This window comes from Pyrgilauda ruficollis, unplaced genomic scaffold (genome assembly GCF_017590135.1).
Source record: "Pyrgilauda ruficollis isolate IOZ18807 unplaced genomic scaffold, ASM1759013v1 scaffold74, whole genome shotgun sequence".
Lineage (NCBI taxonomy): Eukaryota > Metazoa > Chordata > Aves > Passeriformes > Passeridae > Pyrgilauda > Pyrgilauda ruficollis.
Genome location: NW_024529266.1, coordinates 3,775,504 through 3,794,850, shown reverse-complemented (window position 1 = coordinate 3,794,850; position 19,347 = coordinate 3,775,504). Strand labels below are relative to the sequence as shown.

The following is a 19,347-nucleotide window of genomic DNA, read 5'->3' as shown; positions in this document are numbered from 1 at the left end:
TTTTGAGGAAAATTAATTGTTTGCCTTGTTCTCCCAGTAGTCTAGATCTCCAGCTTAGCATACTTATTCAAGATTTATGGTTTCATGTTGGCTAGCTGCGTAACTGCAGGCAAAGGTCCTGAATTGTTAGTAATTCAAGTCACAGAACTGCCACAGTTTAGACTGGTAAATAATTCTATTGCTGCTCTTTTATTTATTGACTGTAGAAAATACATTTATTTTTGTCCTAAGGGTCAGATTCTAAGAAGCCAAATTGGAATGACTTCAAAAAGAAAAGGAAAGAGTTAAAGCAGACCAGACAAATTAATGATAAAAGTAATTATGACGTCATTGTAAAATCTAAACAAGTATGGGAATGCGTAAGAAGGTAATGACTTTTTTTCTTCCACTCAGTTGACTTCTAGTCATAAATTGCCAGAATATAATCTTTCTTATCTTGTAATTATATAAAACTGTATTTCTAAACTGAATGTCTTTGAGTGAACAGTAACATTGCATGCAATTTTGTAGGGAGATCAAACAGAGTATGGTAACCTGTGGTCCTAGGAAGGTCTGGTTTTAACTTGTATTTTAGACTAAAATTTATAAATTTGTGAATAATTGCTTAAGAAATTGCAGGGGTTTTTTGTTTTTTTCAGCCCTGAGATACAGAGCGTGCACGATTCACCCTGATCCTGAAGTGGGATTACTGTATGAGTTTTATGTGAAGGTTCATTGTCTCTGAGGGTGTAATTCTAGAACTAGTGCCCCATGTCAGCAAAAAAAGTTAATTTTGCTTGTCCTAAGTGTTTGTGCTTTGCATGCTTACAGATTTTTGAACCTGTAAGCAGCTCTGACTGCTAATTTGAATTTATGTTTCAAAAAATGTTTTTACTCAAAAAAAAATAAAGTTAAAGTGTGGAATTCTGTTCTGATTTCCATCAACTGAAACAGCTTAATCACATCTCTGTACAGGGTTAATGAATGACAGTATACATTTGCATTGGCAGAAGCCAACCTGGTTTTATTTGTATTGTGTTGCTTCTTAATTTATATATATAAGTGAATCATCCTGCAAAAAAGCTGCTTCCTCAATTAGAATTGTTGTACTAGATTTTATTTTGCTTGTAGGAAGAAATGCGATAAGGAGAAACGAGAAAAGCTGATGAATGAACTGCAGAAGCTTCTTCGTGGGAAAATTAAAAACGTAAGAAAAAACTGATGCCATAGTGCACAAATTCTTCTTTAACTAATGGTGAAACTGTGAGTAAAGAGAACAAAAACAGGGCTGAAAGACTGCATTTAGCACCTGTATTTCAGGACAGTAGTCCTGGAATACTTTTGTTTGTCAGCTGGCTGCTGTAAAAGGCTGCCAAGTAGCTTCAGTGCTGTGAAGTTTGATGTTAGCTGGAGTTCAGGAGCTCAGAGGTTTTATTAGTCACAACTGTTGCTTTGCATTTTCTAGGGAAGTTAGTGTCCTCATGCTTAATCATACTAAACAGTCTTTCTGCTTTATTCTTGAGATGTATAAATCTGCAGTGAAGAGCATGTTGAGCTTTTCATATTCAGTGCTGAAGTGGAACTGTTTCATCATACTTACTCTGAAATTATGAAGAAGAGGAACAAAATGGAAATACCATTTAACGGTTTTATTTCAGTATGAAAAACCTTGATGTTTGTCCTTAATTGTCAGCAGCAGTTGTCTGTATTTTCTTTGATAGAGTACTTGTGAAGGGGTAAAAATCCATAGTCCAAAGTCTTGGTTTGTTATAAGTAGGTAACTGCTTTTCTAATTTTATAATTGGCATTACATGTGGCATGACACTATACCAGAGAGCACATACATTAAAATAATTATGGTGCATACTGCCTTTTGAATGGCCTAGAGTAACAGAATATCTCTGTCCTTTAGTTGGCGTTTGCACATGATTCAACCCGGGTGATCCAGTGTTTTATTCAGTATGGTAATGAGAAGCAAAGGCAAGAGACATTTGAAGAACTGAAAGGTATTTTCATTTTACTAGCATGCTTCTGTATTGTGGTTAGGAAGGATTTTAACAAATCATGTTGTTTTCTCCTGAATATTTTTACCTTTTTTTCTGAACTGATGCATCATTTCTAGTGAACTCTTCATACTTACTTAAATAATGACTTATCATTTCATGGAGTTAATGTAGTGAAAAATAAACCAGCTGAATGTTTCTCCCTTCTTCTAGATAGCCTAATAGAGTTGAGCAAGTCAAAATATTCCAGAAATATTGTGAAGAAGTTTCTTATGTATGGGTGAGTATCAAGTGAATTTGTTCATCAGTGTTTTTTCATTTCTAGTGTGAATGCTGCTTCTTAATCTGTAGTGGATTGATCATGAATAAAAAAATATGTCTCTGGCAACATCTTTTCAATATTATGGAGTTAAAGGCAGGGGGGTGCTAACAGTGTTTTTCCTTTTGCAAGAAATAAAGCTAATGCTGTACTTGTCAAGGAGAACGTGACCAAAAAAAGGTTAGATTTACTGTCAGAGTTGATGTCTGCTGTATATAAAACACTGGCTTTTAAAAATTTTCTTTGCTAAGCATTTCAGTATGGCATTTGTTGTTCTCTAGAATTTGTTCACTGTTTACTTTCCCTCAAAATGCCTTTCAATTTTTCCACATTCCTGGCTTTCTTTACATATTTTCCCAAGTGCCATAAGGCTGATTCAGATTCATGAATTTCATGGTTTCTGTGATAAAACTTACTACATGAATGTGTTTCTAAAAATAAAACTATCAATAGGTAAACTTATCTCTAGAAGTTTTAACTCTTGCTATTTGTATTTCCCTGTAAAACAGGACAAAAGCACAAGTTGCAGAAATAATAAAAAGTTTTAAAGGCCATGTGAAAAAAATGCTCCGTCATGCCGAAGCATCTGCTGTGGTGGAATATGCATATAATGACAAAGCCATTCTGGAGCAGAGGAATATGCTGACAGAAGAACTATATGGGAACACTTTCCTGGTTTACAAGGTGATATTTCAATACTTTGTAGTTTAAGATAGTTTAGCACATAAGGTGTTGTGTTCGTAATGCCTTACCTATCTCACGTACTATTTTTTTTTTTATTACATTTCTTTCTGTCAGCTGTCCAAAGGTAGTCTAGTTTAGCATGTTGAAATGTAATGATTACTTGCTCATTTCTAGTTTAGATGAAATTGTTGTGGGTAGTTTTAGTTTGAACTATGTAAAATGTGCTACATTCATGTATGAGCTTGCTCTGCTCATCAAAGATGGTTTGTTCTTATATAGTTTCAGTTCTCATAATGTCTAGGCTGATATCATCCTTGATGAGGTAAGACGTAGACATAACTCTTGATTTATACTGTAGATGACTCTTGTGTCAGAGCTGTCTTATGTCTTGTGAAAACTGAGTGTGGGCAGAATGGGCCAGTATCCACATACAGTGTTCCATTTAGGCTTTTATTTTTATCTTTGTTTCCTTTTCCCCTGAAGACTGTAGGACTTGAGTCCAAACTCCACTGAAATCTAGGTCTATGGTAGATCCTCAGCAGGCAGTTGGAACCTTCTTAAAAATACAACCTCCATTCTTTTGAATTCTGTTTTTAATTTTTGCTGACTTGTAAAGTTGGTATCCATTAGGGTTAGGAATTTTGCTACAAAGGACAGACCTGTTTTACAGCATTACTAATTCCACTCTAATTACTTTTTCACCTGTTCAGTTATATCCAAGATTTCTGTTAAAACTGTCTTAAGAAATTAACAGCTTATTTCTGGACCTGTATTTTCTTGACAGGTTATTGTAAGTTTTAGTTAGGCATTTTGCAACACTGAGTAGTAGAAGATGTATGTTTGTTGGGCTGTAATTTGTACTCAGAGTCAAACAGCCTATGAAATGAAGTGCGCTGTTAGCTTCCATCATTCTGATATTTTTGGCATAACTGCTTTAAGTAGCCATACATTGTGGTGCAAAACCAAGATGCAGCAAAATGTACGTTTATAAAACATTGCAGTGCAGTCTTTAAAAAGTAGCAGGGATGGTTTAAAAAATATTTCTTCTAATTGTCTATCCAGTCAGACTTTTCTTTTAACAGCAGATTATTTTAAGAGTTACCAGTGTAATTCTTTGCTAAGATACCAGGAAGTACTTCTGTGTGTAAGGTATATCGTATATATTCTCCCCATCTGCTGTTCCTGAACTGGAATTTCCTGGGCCTTTGTTAGCTTCTTAGTTCATTAACTTGTTTTGTTTCCCTCTGATGTGTTCCTAAAGCAGGATTTCTGCTTAGCTCAGGAGCACCTTAACACAGTGCCAGTTTTATGTATTTTGCCTTGTATCTGGCATGAAGAGCTGGTGTAACTGGCAAAAAGCAGCTCAGGCTATAGAAGGGGGTTTTGTTTGCTAATGAGGAGTATTTAATTTGTAGAAACTGAAGTTTACAGCTTCTGACATACTCAGAAAAGGTAGCTTTTTATTTTTAAAATTGCAAAAATTGTTAGTTTTGCAGGAAATTTATTTTGGTTTTGATATTCCTGACATTTGATTGAAAAAGGTCTAAGCATTGTAATTTCTATGAACTCTTATTCTTACTGGTACAATTAAACCTCTGTGCATTCGTTTCAGACACCGGCTGTCCCAACACTGGATAAAGTGCTAGAAGCTCAGCCTGAAAAGAGAGAGGCCATCTTGGATGAGATGAAGCAGATTCTTACACCAATGGCACAAAAGTAAGGACAAAAATCAGCTGAAGGTGTGACAATCTAGCAGAAATCAGTTTGTTTCTGACAACTGGTATATTTGTAAGTTCAGGTGACAGTGATACTGATATTCTTTTAAGCTGTTATGTTGCTGTGCTGAATAGTCTATGGTTTTGTCCCAGGTGTCATAATGAGCATCTTCCCTTAATTTTGAACTCTCCTTCTAAGAGTTATAGCATCCTCTGTCCCAGTCAGACCATTGGTAGAAATGTTACACTATGCTTCTTCAGTGAAGAAACTACAGTCTATAATTTTTAAGTTGTGCTAGAATCTTCCACATACTGTAAGTGTTAAGCATTCGAATCTGCAATGACCGTGTGTTTTTTGCTCACCACGCTGCCTAACTTTTTAAAATACAAATGAGGTATTGCTAACATAATTTAAAATGATTGTGGGGAGCTTGTTGCTTATTTTCATCTATTCAAATACAGAGAGGCGGTGATAAAGCACTCACTGGTACATAAAGTATTTTTGGACTTTTTCACTTACGCTCTTCCAAAACAAAGATCTGTAAGTATCTTTATTTTGCTTTTTGTCTTCTTTTGCCTTTCTGTGAAATGTTTTTTATCTTCTTGTGAAAATGTTGCAAGTTAACTAGACAAAAATACACATATTTCATTAATAGATTTCTACACATGTGGTGATTCTAGATAGATTATGGAAGAGTAGTGTTGTGTAGAGATTTATAACCACAGTGAACTTTCACAAGTGTTTGTGGTACTTGAATTTTTTAAAAAAAGTGAAATGACTTTGATGTTTCTTCTTTTCCTGCTAAATGACCCTTCTCTGTAGCTGGAGAATATAATTAAAGTGAGGACCATTGCTTGCAGTAGTTTAGCTTTCCAGTGTGTAGTTTCTTAACAACGTGCAGTGATTATCCAAAAGTCTCTTGACCAAAATACAATGAGATTGGCCCTTCTGTCAGCAACCAAAACTTTCTTTGCTGTATTAAATTGCAGGTTTAAGGTTATGTCAGACATTCTTGTATTAAGGCCTAAATCTGTCTGTGTGATGTGACATGGTTTAAGCTGGTGTCCTGTTTGACTTTACCTGTCTTCAGGGTGTGTCCATCAGCCCCACTTGGTTCTGCAGCTCAGAACCATCTCACTTCAAGTCAGGCAGAGTCTTCTAAACTTGCTGTCTCTTGCTTCTTCCTGCCAGACTGGACTCCTTTGTTACTGTTAATAAACCCAAAGCTAAGGGTTGGGAAGTGAACTATTTGGGGCCTATTCTGAGTCTAAATCTTCTGAGCCTAGAACATTCCTGTGCATGGTTTTGTGTCTGAGAATGCTTTTGGATTTGCAAGCTTGCATGAATCAGGGGAATAAGGTTGTATCCCCTTGCTTGGCTTTCTGTGCAAATGTGCTAGTATATGGACATGCTCTTCGGGGTTTGGAAATCCCTTCTGCAGATCTGTTCCTGCCTGTGCTTATGGGTAGTGACACTAATTGTGTTGTGACTGAGCAGTTTGTAAATAATTGGTAAAATGCTTGGAGCCTTTGCCTGGAGAGCAAGAAGAACTAGAGATAGAAAGAGGCAAAGGTGGGAGCTGCACTTCGAGGAAATCTATTAGATAGTAACAGAAGTAATATTTAGTAACCCAAGAGGGTGTAATTCGATTTGATTTGGTTTTTTCCTTTGGCTGATAGTATTGTCAGATAGCTTCAGAAAATTTCATTCCTTTGATGTGAAGACAAAACTTTTGGCTGTTTCTTGTAATATCCGATTTATAACATAACCTGCTGCTTAAATGACTTTAGTTCTTCTTACTTTCTGGGTTATACTCTGTATATGTGAATATGCATCAGCTTCAAAGATTTCTTCCTAAATTAATGTCTGTCTTTTTCTCTAATTTTTGTCTCAGTTCTGAGCACCCTTTCTTGTATTTTTTGTAATAGGACAGCTGACAAGCTTCCATACAGTTGTAATTTCATGGCATGATTATTATGAACAGTGTAATTATAAAGAGAAAGCTTGTGTCATTTAAAATCTTTTGTACTCCTGTTGAGGCAGTTTTTCATAGATCCAAGAAATGAGAGTGGTTCTGTAGAGCCAGTGATGGAATGTAGAACAGTATTGTATGGGCAGACAAAATAGTTCTTTCTTGCCCACCTGCCTTGAGTTCCTCAAGCCTTTTCTTTGATCTTTTTGCTTTATCACCTTTTCTTCCTCAGGAAATGATAGAAGCTATCAGAGAGGCTGTCATCTACCTGGCACATACTCACGATGGAGCCCGAGTAGCAATGCACTGTTTATGGCATGGCACTCCCAAGGTAATGTTTGGTTTCCCTCTACTTAGTTCTCTCTGACTGCCCATATGGATCCTTCTACTTGTGCACATTTTCAGGAAATTAAGAAATTGAGAGCAAGGTTAAAAACTGGCCTGTCTTTATCTGTTGGCAGACTTAAGCAGGGCTTTTTGTGAATCAAATGCTTAGATTAGAACTTTTGTAGCAGAAGCATCTCATTTTATTTTTAGCAGAGGTTTTAGCAGTGACACATGGAGTAAGGTTATTGGCATTTCATTTATCCCATGGATTTTTTTAATATAAGTGAAATTGACAGCAGGGAGAGGATAGTAAAGAAGTCATAATGTGAAACTATGTTTGGCTTTGGAATGCGAAGACTTGCAAAATATTACAGAAAGAGTGGTTTAGTTTCATCAGCTGATACAGTATCCAGGACTTCTTTTGGTGTAATACATGTAATCACATTTTGGAAATACCGTAATGCCTCCTATATTTTTCTATATTAAAAAATAAAAAAGATGACTTATTAAAATAGTCCATTTGTTAAAGAATGGAGAAAAAAATTAAGTTCCTAGGTGTAGTGATGGATCTAAAGAGACTGTGCAGTGATTCCAAGAGCCAAAATACAGGGAGGGAACTTTCTGACAAAATATTCTTGCCTAGTAATAGGGGTTTAAACCAAGCTAGAATTTCAAGTTCTGTTGAATATGTTTCTTTCCAAATGAAGAGATGAAATACATTCTTCTTTAATTAATGGACAAAATATAAGTGAACATATGTGATGGTTTGGGGTTTTTTGTTTGCTGTGGTTTTTTCCAAGTTTTTTTGACATGTCCCATTGGTGACCTGGACTTGTAAATATACCACAGGATCTCTCTGGGATCAAGTCACAATTTAGGTTTAACTTTCCGTACTGGTTCTGAGTGTAAACTAATAGAATGTGTGTGAGTCTTACGCCTTTGCCTTAGAAAGCACATTTAAGATTATCTTTTTAAAAGGTGTAAATAGCAGTTCAGTTACTCAGAATAACTGGTATTCTAGGCTCATTTGAGTTTCCTCTTTTCTTTTGGATAGGACAGAAAAGTCATTGTGAAAACTCTGAAGACGTATGTTGAAAAAATAGCAACGGTGAGTGTTCATTAACCATTTATTTCATAGTCTTTGAAACTAGTGATTTGATCGAGGCTAGCTAGAATGTTCTTTGGTACTGGGAACAATAAAAAGACTGGTTAATAGAACCAGTCTTAAAATAGCAGTGATGTATTAGATAAGATAAAATAATTGAACTGTATGGAATATTTAGAGGCACACCAAGAAGCCTCATTGTGAACACTGCATGTAGTACTATGCTTTGTTATGGCTGAGTTCATTATTATTCCTCAGTTTTCTTTCTGCTTTTTATTTTGTTGGTCCCAACTTTGTACTGCATCTTCATGCAGCTCATTGGTTAATTCTTCTTGGTTGGGAGCAAAACAGCCTGCATAAAGAGGAGGGAGAAAAATCAAGGTATGGTGGAGATGTCATTGAAAAGGCTCTCTGAATATGTGTGTTTCTTAGAAGATGCTCAATATTTTTTTCAAGTCAGGAAGCTTTGAAATACATTGGCATACAATGGAAGAAGTCTGTTTTATTTTTTAATGAATAACATGTGTTTGGAGTCTGCAGCACCAGCAGAGTAACAGTTGAAACCAGATTTCATGGAGTTGGACAAAACTGTAGCTGTAAAGAGGAGCTTTTTAAACTTCCCTTCCTGGTTGCTATGGTGTTTTTTTTAATTTGCTAGTAGTTATTGTGGTCTCAACCAGTGGCCTTCAAGCATTTTGATCACATCCTGGGCATGTATCTCCAATGTATATATTTATGTATAAATCACATGCCTTTACTACTATAATAGTGTACATTATAATAGAAATAGAAAATTTGAAAGGATAAGATAAAAATAACCAGAGGCTATTTTGTTTTTCATTAATGTTTCTGAAAATATTTCCTTTCTGCATCACAGTGGATTGTCTTGTGCAACCCACTTTGAGGGCCACTGGTCTAGGTAATGTTTCTCTCTGTAATTTTCCACTCAAATAAATGAATTGTTTCATACTATAAATTATATATTATATGGAAATATGAGACAGTGGGTAAATAATAACTGACACAACACTGGAGCACAGAAGATCTGGTTTCACTTTGATGTAGAGCCTCACTGACATACAAGTGAATTGGTTTGTGCCCTTTTGAGTGTACTGGAGACTTGATCTCCTGCAATGCAATAAAAACTGTATGGCTCATTGTAGAGATATGTTCTCCAAAAACATTGTATGTGACTTGGTTTACTTCTAAGCAAATCAACAATAGAAATAAAGTCTGTGTGTAATGTTGCTGTAGGGAAAATACTATGATTTCAAATGTTGGTAATACAGTAGGATTAGGTTAATAGCTTGAATGTGATAAAACAGTATCTCCACTTGAAATGGAAGATTTACCTTTGTTTTAACAACATATTTCTCTTAACAAGCCTTGCTTTTGGAGAGAAACCTAAATGTTGGACTTATTCTGTGACAGTAGTCAGAATTTGCTTGTGTTTCATGTTGTGTTGTGTTTGAGACAAACCCTCAGAAATCCTCATTCTAAGTCAATTAGCATATCCATAAAAAATGACTGCATGTGGTTTCTGATGTCTTGTCTTTGCAGGGTGAATTTTCTCATCTGGTCTTGCTGGCAGCATTTGATTGCATTGATGACACTAAACTTGTGAAGCAGTTAATTATATCAGTAAGTAATTGAATTTCTCCTAAAATAGTGTATTAAATAGTGTCAGTGTGTTTGTCAGTGTATTGGAAAGTAGGAATCCATCTGCTTTTTTAGACTATTTAAATACTTCCCATCTTTTCTGTTTCCTTATATTTATGTATCATGATTAGTTTTTTCCTAGCAGACCTTAGCACTTTCAGACATCATTTTAATTCCTTATTTGAATTAATTTTTAAGCTAGGTTCAGTACTTGCTGAAATCTTCCCTTTTAGTACACATTCATTCTGGATAAGGGGTGACTGGAGTCTCTTTAAAGTCAATGTCTTTTATCATGGAAGTTTGAGCTCTACTAGTATTTCTAGAGATGGAGTCGGTGGAAAACTTCAGAATAATGATGGTATCTTATTGATTTTACAAGCAGTACTATTCGCATCCTCTCAGCAGAGAAATTCACATTGATGTACGTGTTGTAATCTCCCTGCAGTAGTACTCATGCTATAGCTGTAAGGGCTGATGGGTTTAGGGGAAGTGGCAGGGAGATAAAGGTGAGGCAAATCTTCTGTGTATGGAGAAGGAGTATGAGGAGAAAGTGGTTCTGATGAGGCTTGTTTTGCAAAGTAGGAACGATTTTTCCCTTGTGCAACTTGGTGTAGGGTGCAATGGGGATTTTTTTACCGTATCATAGGGATTTGGCCTCTCTAATGGAGTGATGAAAAGATCCTCTAATGGGTCTGTAGCGTCTTCATGTGGAGGTGGCTCTTGTTCCTCAAAGATTCCAGCTGTGATTGCAGGTGGGTTTGGTTCCCAGACCCAGGTCTGAAATGTAACAACTTCTAGGAGAGGTCTAAGGAAGTAACTTCTGACATATCTGAGCTGTCCTAATGTGCGATATTTGACCTTTTCCTGTACTGGGTAACAAGCACTCTGCTTTCTGGAGAGTTTATTAGTTCACATATAATGTCTTTAACTGAGCTTCCAAGATGTCATTTAATTATAGAACCATCTGAGATCAAGAATTAATCCATTATCAAAGGTAGTTGAATGTTTACTGTTTTATCCTACAACATCAGTCCGGACAGCAAATGGACAACACGACGTGGCCTTCGCAAATACACAATTGGCCCATCAGGGTTTATGTGTGGTCAAGAATGGGGAAAAGATGGCAGGAGGAGGAAACAAAAATCTTAGGATCAAAACCAGCTCTTCATATAGTCAATGAAAACTATTAGCAGATGATGAGGTGGGGACATCTTAAACACTGAAGCATATTCTTTAGAGAAAACCCATCTTTAAAATGATTTCAAAGAGCAGTTATACTTCAGAGTTACCTTATAGAGATTATCATTCTGTCCTTAAAAAATATCTAGCTTTATGAAGAGAAAAAAAAAAACTAGTAAAACTTGAGAGGGAAAAAAAGCAAGAGGGCTTTTTTTTGTTTGTTTGTTTGGTTTTTTGTTGTTGTTTTGTTTTTGTTGTTGTTTTTGGGGGGGGCATTTTTGCTGGTTTGGAATTTTTTTTGGTAATATTGCAAAATTCATAATTTGTCTGGGTTGACATTGTGGCTGAGAATTAGCAGGTAAAGGAGGGTTTTAAGCTCTTTATATCCTCTGAAGGATTTCTTCTGAAGGAAAGCCTCTTCTTATCATCATCTCTCAGGTCCACAGAATCTCAGTCCTGGACCAAAGTGTGTGGTGCTTTGAACTTTCATATGTGATTGGAACTGTACACTGAGCACTTGGCGTGTGTAAGAATTCAGGCAGATTACAGCACAAAATCCCTCTCTTTCATGAGGACTGCAAAAAGACAGAGACATTACCAGCAAGAGATAGCATGTCTCTGTCATTTAGAGTTTCTCCCGGTACTTTTTCACAGTTCTAATACTGATAGTGACTAAGAACTGTTATTTCATTAATGTTTTGTTGTGGTTTGTTTACTCCCACAGGAAATAAAGGCTTCTTTGCCTGATATAATAAACAACAAATATGGAAAGAAGGTCTTGTTGTACTTGCTAAGTCCTAGAGATCCTGCACATTTTGTTCCAGAAATCATCACACTTCTGCAACAGGGAGATGGAAATGCCTATAGGTAACTCAGATGTGAAGGTTACGTGTTTTTTTCTTAGGAGTCCAGAAGAAGTCATGCAACTTTTTGTCGTGATTTAATTTCAACTTTGCTTCAAAATAAATCTAAGTAATGTAAATATATATAAATAATACATGTTTGCCCCTTTCGTGAAAGGCAAATACTGTGATATATTTTGTGTGTAAGCTCATGTATGAAATTCATTGTAGAAGAAAATTTGTAATATGCATTACTGGTGCTTTGGGTAGCTTAAAAGTATATCTCAAAATCTAGCAATAAGAATGGAAATTGTTAATTTGATTTCAGTCTCTGGTATTGACAGTGATGCTTACCAACTTTTCAAGAAGGAGTAGTTCTAGATGACTAGTAAGCTGTGTAAAAAATACATTGCCATAGTTGAGATAACAAAATGAAAAGAAATAGTAAGTGTTACTTACAAGAAAAAAACTCAAGAGGTTTTGAGGCAGTCAGCTTTAAACATGTTTTCACTCCATGCATTCTTAAATTCTGTGTCCAACATGCGTTTAATTGTACATGAAACAGAGGGAACAGTAATGCCTGTATTTGAATCTAGCAGTAATTTAAATGTCTGAAATAGCACATACATTGTGAGATTTCTTGATACTTGATGTGCATACAGTGCAAATCTTCTCCAGTAATGCGCTGTCTCTTTCATCAGTAAGAAGAATACTGAACTCCGTCGCCATGAACTCCTGGAAGCCATTTCCTCGCCTTTGCTAGAATATTTGCAAGAACATACCCAAGAAGTAGTGATAGACAAAGCTACTTTTGTCTTGGTTGCTGATATTTTAAGAACAGCTCTTGGTGACATCCAGCCTGCACTAGATGCAATTGCCAAGTTAGCAGCAGAAGAGCTGGTTCCAGGAGGCTGTGATGGACAGGTAATGTACAGAAGACAAGGTGCTGAGATCTTGCAGATCTTCTGCATTGCTAAAATTAAGTCTGGTCTTGACTTCCTTTATGTAAGTCATCAGTGTACTGCCCTGATAGCACTTGCACATTAGATATGATCCGGTTTTCTGACTTGTGAATTCATAGTTTATTATTGGTGCATCTGGAGAGATGGTGGCTTGAGCCAGCATTTCACATGAGTTGTAGGGCAAGGTGCTTCATGATCTTCAATCTTCAGAACCGCTTTAGACACTTAGTGGGAAGGTTGCTAACAAGCATGTTACACAGTCTAATATCACTGTGCAGTCAAGCACTTAACAGTTAAGTTTTATAGGTCACTGGACTGTTTACATTGAGAGGGACAGGATCTCTTAGCTTTCAGGTGTGCATATCTCCATGCCAGGAAAGATCTTAGATAAGAGATGTTTGTCTTCACAGTATGACCTTCTCTTCAAAGAGTTCCCCTCCACTACTTTTTTAAACTCAGTCAGATATGTGATAGAGTGGAAAACAAAAAAAGAAATACAATGTATGCTGTATTTAAGATAGATATCTCCAGATTTTCATAGTTGTGGTGTTTTGCATTCTTTGATACACGTTCTATGAAATTTTAATGTGAACTACACATGTTTTCTGTCACTTTCTGTGAACCATACTTTAGCTGATTTTCAAGTGTGGAAATATGAGAGGTCCATAAGTTCTGGCAGAGTCAGTTAGACCAGGAGGTTCTCTTTATTAAGAATGAAGTCCTTGGAAGAGTGGATGAAATGTTGGTTGATATACTGAAAGTTAAATGTTGCAGGGAAGATGGCAAGAGTTAAATGGTCAATTTAAATGAGTGACTAGAAACTTACATCAAACCTGTTGATATCAGCATAGGCCATGACTCAGTGAATCAGTGTGATAGCAGAATGAATAAATCAAGCAGAAATATTTATGGCCAGACATGTAACTGAATTTTGAACCTACAGCACTAAATAATTTTGTTTTGGTTTGGTTTTTTTGTTTGTTTATTCCCCTTAAAGCTCCACATTGCAGAACATCCAGCAGGCCATCTAGTTTTGAAATGGTTAATAGAGCAAGATGAAAAAATGAAAGAGAGTGGAAAAGAAGGTATGTTGGAAATACAGCTTTATTTTCTCAGATTGACTTCAGAGTAGTTTGCTATCTGACCTCAGATAAGATAGTTGCAGTTATTTCTTTGAGTATACTATTATATGGAAAATCTAATGTTATTGTTTCTGTGTTTTTGCTGTTGTGAGCTGCTATACAAACAGAATGTCAAGGATATGTTAGCTTTTTTTTTTGCAATGCAAGCAGTGGTTGGGTTTCTTTTCTCAGTGCTTTAATGCGTATTTGGGGTGGAGTTCATTTCTGTGCTTAAAATGTCTTCATAGCTTTGCTAAATTACTTAGTAGTTTAAGGATAATAATAGAAACAGTGAAGTCTTTCTTATAGGAACCCCTGTTTCATTAGTGCTGGTAAGCCGAGCTGTAATCTTTATTGTGCTCATTAGTGCTGCTGGGTTAATGCTTTGTAACTGTTACTAAAATAATTTGTGCACAAAAATAGGACATCTTTGCTAGTTTATGTCTTCCATAAGGCAGATATTGGGCACAGATGTTCTCATCTTAATTTAGCTTTTAAACTTAGGTTATTACATAACTGTAAAATCTTCTGTGTGTATCACTCTGTCCTAACAGTGATTACTTTTTCTCATACAAAAAGCTCAAAAAATGAAAGCACGTGGTTGGCAAAGTGTAATCTGAGGGAACTTCTCTGTGTGTAATAGTTTTTTTCTATGTAGAATTATCGGATCTTGTTAAACTTTTTATTTCCTTTCCTCTTGCTACATTCAGGGAGCCAGTATTTCCTTTAAAAATGTTAGTTGTGTTTTATTAAATGTTTCTGAAAGTAGGCTGTTTTCCCACTTCTCAAGCAGATCATTGAAAATGTCCAAAGGAGAACTTTTGTGAGTGTCTTTCAGAGATTTGCCTGTCTGAAATGATGATCGTAAATCTGGATTTATTTCATTAAAAATTGTACAATTTCCAGTTTAATCACATGCTGTTCCCTTTGGTTTCCTCCAAAAAGTACCATTCAGAATTTCTGTTCTGAGTTTATTAAATTGTCATTAAACCCCAAACAAATTGCTGTCACATGGGGAGCAAGTTGTATAAAATCTAACCTGTCTTCGGGTGGAATTAGGATCTAAAGTGACAGTGAAAAATAGCTTCAGTGCTTGGAGGCTGGTGTTTGTTGGGGTTTGGTGGGGTTTTTTGCATTGTTTACTATAAGTTTGCTCAGCAGGCTAAGTTGTAAGAGCAGTTTCCATGCAGTTCAGTTCTTTAAATTCAGCTGGGTCCTTGGAGTCAGCCTAGGTTAATGTAATGAGTCTGAAGTCAACTTAGCTTTCAAAGCCACCAAAGAAATAGAGCCCTGGAACATTAGTACAGCTGAAAAAGACAAAGTTTTGGCATCAATAAAGGATTAGCTCTGAATTTTTAAGTAACTTCTGTTCAAATTATTTTCCTTCAGTTGTAGAGTCAGATGCTTAAAAATGTAGCATTTTTCAACAGAGGTGTTTATGTATTTAATATATTGCATACCATGATCTGTTCAGCCAGAATGATTCTGTGGTCCTTGCTGAGTTCTCTCTTTGGACTGGATGCCTGCTCTAAGATATTTATAGCCTTTTACACCCTTTTAAAAAAATGAACAAGTTTGTGTACTTTATAATAGTAAACTGTCACACAGTGCTACTGTTTTCTAACAAATTCCATGCAGTACTTGGAAGCAGTCCAGTATCTATAAAGGTCAGCATTGCATTGAACAGTCAATTATTTTGAGGCGGCAGAACTTTGTGAAGACTTGGGGACTAAAAACTATTTGATTAAATCAAAACTACAGAAAACTTTCAACAGGCTTCTTTCTAGAAAGATACTGTCTCATTTTTTCCTTTCCCTGCTTCTTTCTCACATTTTGCAGTTTGCTTTGGAAGAACACTGGTGGAACATGTTGGTATTGAGAATCTGAAGACCTGGGCAGAAGTAAATCGAGGTGCCATTATTCTTTGTTGGTAAGTATGGCGCATGACTACTTCTGATAAGATTACGTTTTTAATTTCTTGAACAGCTGAGAGAACATCAGTTGAAATTTCTACCAGCAAAATGACATTCAGCATGTGCTATCTTGAATGCAGCTGGCAAGTCTGGAATGAAACAGGGATTAGAAAGATTCATATCAGAGTTTCCATAGGTTATTCCTTGAGTTTCATCTTTTTTTTAGTAGTAGGAAGCAGCTCAGTATCAGAAAATCTGAAGATTAAAAACAAAATTAACAAAATTATTTTTAAAGTTGTGACTACCATGTCTTATATTACAAGCACAAAACTCTCAAAAGAGCAGTCCACAAATAGCTACATTAAAATAATTAACTTTAGAATACCTGGGACTGGTGGCAGCATACAAAAATCTGGAAATTGTTTCATTTTGTTTGTTTTGGTATTGTTGTATTTGGTACATTGTTGATGCCTTAATTGCAAAGGCTAAAAAGTTCTCACACTGAAGCAGAGAAGTGTTTGGAAGAGACCGTACATAAGAATAGTCTTTACAAAAGCCTATGATGAGCTAACTGGCTCACAAATTTGAAGCAGTGAACCATGCAGCTGGTGAAAATAAAAACACCCTACAGGGATCAGATTAAGATCAACGTTTTGTTTTATCAAGAGCGAACTCACTGCTTTCACTTTGTAGCTACCTGTCAGTATCAGATCATAGAAACCCAAGGTTTTGTCCTATAACCTGAAGTGTGTGGTCTGTGTTCTGGAACTTGTTTATCAGCCTTGCCCTTCTGGCGCCTCATAAAGACTTTCACTGAACCAAAGTCAACAAACAATTCAAACAGACAACATTAAGTTCCTTGATCTCTTTTTTCTGCTCCACTTTTCTCTCTCCTAAAGTTATTTTAGATTCCTTGCTCTTTGCTTTCCATCTCTGCTCTTTATCAGTTTAGAGTAGGGCTACTTCGATGTTTGTGCTCTTTGCAAGGTGAATCAAAAGCCATTTTCACTTCTGTTAGCTAATCTAAGTTTAGTTCTAACTTTTTTTAGTCATTGTTACTCAGATCACTAGTGAGAAATACTGGTAGTAGAGGAGTAGTTGCAGTCCAGATACAAAACCAGTTCACACAACATCTTACTAGTCATTTGTATGTGGCTGTTAAGATTGTTCAGCTGCCAAAATGATAATGCTCTTTCTTTGCCTCTTATAGCAGGTCTTTAGAATTCAACAAATGCACCTAATGCCTTTAAGTTATCTGATCCTGTGCACAGATGTTCATTGAAGTTTTGTTAGAAAGGCTTATTCAATGACACTATATTAATACGTGGATGTTTTTCCTTTAAGTCAAGGCTGAACAGATTAATTTAACATGTGATGTTGCTGGTGTATATACTTAGCTGTTGGTATTGTTCAAATAAAGTTGTAAAGTAAATTAATAGATTTTTCCCCATATTTAACACTTTAATAACTGTTCGCGATCACGGTGACAATAGTCTTTTAATAGAGATTGAAGACTTAGAGATAAAACAGGAAACTGGTCATTGAGCTTTAAAAAAACTGGCACAGGAGTTCGTATTTTGGGGAAAAATCTGTGAGGAATGGTAGTCTTTTTCTGTATCTGCTATTACTCATGTCACTACAGGTGGAGCCTTGAGAAATGTCCTCTGTTACCAAGCAGGGGATCTTACCTCCCAGCATTTTCACCCATAATGAAACTTAGCTAACAGGAACAAGAGAAAAAAGTACATTGTAGGACTGTTTGTTGTATGTTTGATGGAATTTTGTTGGTAGTCTTTGGTTTATTTCACTTAAATCTAAATTCTTTTTAGAGTGATCTTCTCTTGATGACTTTTTAGGCATGATGTCCTTTTGTTTAGGCAGCTGAGAGTGCACAAACATAATCATCTCCTTGTGTTCCATTTCTTGTCGCTATCACATAGCAATTAATTGCATTTTTGTTTAACTGCATGCACTGAAGTCAAGAGACTATCTAAATTGTACAGCAGTGATTAATTTAGTCTGGTGTTTAGTAACATCAGGGTGTTTTTTAACATAAAGTAATGGCTGGGTTTTTAAAAACCTTTTCATTTAAAAAACCCAGATACTTCTTGTCGTGGTTTGACACTGACCAAATGCCAGGCACCCATGGAAGCTGCTCACTCACCCTCTCCTGCCACAGCTTGGCAGAGGAGAGAAAAAAAAATTATCAAAGGGCTCATGAGTTAAGATAAGGGCTGGGCAAAAACACTCCAAGTGCAAAACAGGTTTAACTTAAAGGTAGAAAGTGAATTTATTACTAACAGAATCAGCAGAGGATAATGAGGAGTAAAATAAGCCCTTGAAAAAAACCCCCACTTTTTTGTCCTTCAACCCCTGCCTCCTTTCCGCAGACAGCGCAGGGAGGGAGACAGGGTGTGGGGGTTTGGTCAGTTCATCACCCAAGGCTTTCTTCTCCTGCTCTGGGAGAGGAGCTCTTCCCCTGTGAGGCCGTGGGGTCCCTCCCACAGGACACAGTTCTTTGTGAACTTCCCTGGCATAGGTCCACTCTCATGAGAACAGTCCTCCCAAAACTGCTGCAGCATGGGTCACTCTTCCACGGGGTGCAGTCCTCCAAGGACAGGCTGCTCCAGCCTGGAAGCAGGGCCCCCTCTCTCCATGGAGTCTCCCACTGGACCACAGCCTCCTCCAGGCATCCACCTGCTCCAGCATGGGCAGCTCCCCCATGGGCTGTGGGTGGATCTCTGCATCCCCCATGGATCCCCATGGGCTGCAGAGGCACAGCTGCTTCACCCTGCTCTCACCACGGCCTGCAGAGGAATCTCGGCTCCGGTGCCTGGAGCACCTCCTGCCCTCCTTCTGCACTGACTTTGGTGCTGCTGTGTTGTTTCCCTCACATGTTCTCACCTCCTCCTGTTCTCTGGGTAGAAAAAAAACTGTGTGTCTACTTTGTTTTGAATTTCTTCTTAAATATATCATCACAGAGGTGTTACCAACATCTCTCATTAGTCCAGTTTTGTCCAGCAGCATGTCCATCCTCGGAGCCATTGGGATTGGCTCTGCCAGACATGGTGGAAGCTTCTGCAGCTTCTCACAGGAACCACTTCTGTGCCTCCCCTTGCTACCAAAAACCAGGCCATATAAAACAAACAAACTTCTTTTGTCATAAGGAGTCTCAAATGTTCAGACAGAGGTAATTTACAGACAATGCTAGCTCACCCTAAAGCCATGATAGATTTTTGTTTTGTTGTTGGCTTTCAGAAGCCATCTGTCACATATGTGCAGATCTGAAACTCAGAATTACTCAGTGAGTCCATTTGAAAATTTTTGGCTATCTAGTCCTTTGAGCTTACTTGTCATTTATAAGCAATGCATGTGCTTGGCTTCTCAGTAACCAGGTACCCTCTGGACCTTCTCCTTTCCGTGCCCTGCTTGCTTTTGATTGTAATAAAAATATATGGGGCCTGGTTCTGACTTGGTACTATCTTGAGGATCCCAAAGGTAATGAGAGGACCCTCTGCATGTTCGCATGTGTATTAAGTACATGAATGTCGTAGATGCTTGCCTAT

General features: G+C 37.0%; 1 protein-coding gene across 3 annotated transcripts in view; it reads left to right on the top strand.

Annotated features, from left to right (window-relative positions):
- The window catches only part of PUM3 (pumilio RNA binding family member 3), a 36,546-nt gene that overhangs the window by 3,354 nt on the left and 13,845 nt on the right, over window positions 1–19,347 (top strand). For all 3 annotated transcript variants that reach the window (XR_005956770.1, XM_041486251.1, XM_041486250.1), the window contains exons 4-17: window positions 232–367; window positions 1,111–1,186; window positions 1,892–1,985; window positions 2,196–2,262; window positions 2,811–2,985; window positions 4,598–4,701; window positions 5,163–5,241; window positions 6,906–7,004; window positions 8,055–8,108; window positions 9,666–9,746; window positions 11,668–11,810; window positions 12,487–12,709; window positions 13,745–13,832; window positions 15,708–15,798. Coding sequence is in view for 2 of the 3 variants with exons in the window: in XM_041486251.1 (XP_041342185.1) it covers window positions 232–367; window positions 1,111–1,186; window positions 1,892–1,985; window positions 2,196–2,262; window positions 2,811–2,985; window positions 4,598–4,701; window positions 5,163–5,241; window positions 6,906–7,004; window positions 8,055–8,108; window positions 9,666–9,746; window positions 11,668–11,810; window positions 12,487–12,709; window positions 13,745–13,832; window positions 15,708–15,798 (1,510 nt within the window). In the remaining variant the exon portion in view is untranslated. The remainder of the gene's footprint in view (window positions 1–231; window positions 368–1,110; window positions 1,187–1,891; window positions 1,986–2,195; window positions 2,263–2,810; window positions 2,986–4,597; window positions 4,702–5,162; window positions 5,242–6,905; window positions 7,005–8,054; window positions 8,109–9,665; window positions 9,747–11,667; window positions 11,811–12,486; window positions 12,710–13,744; window positions 13,833–15,707; window positions 15,799–19,347) is intronic.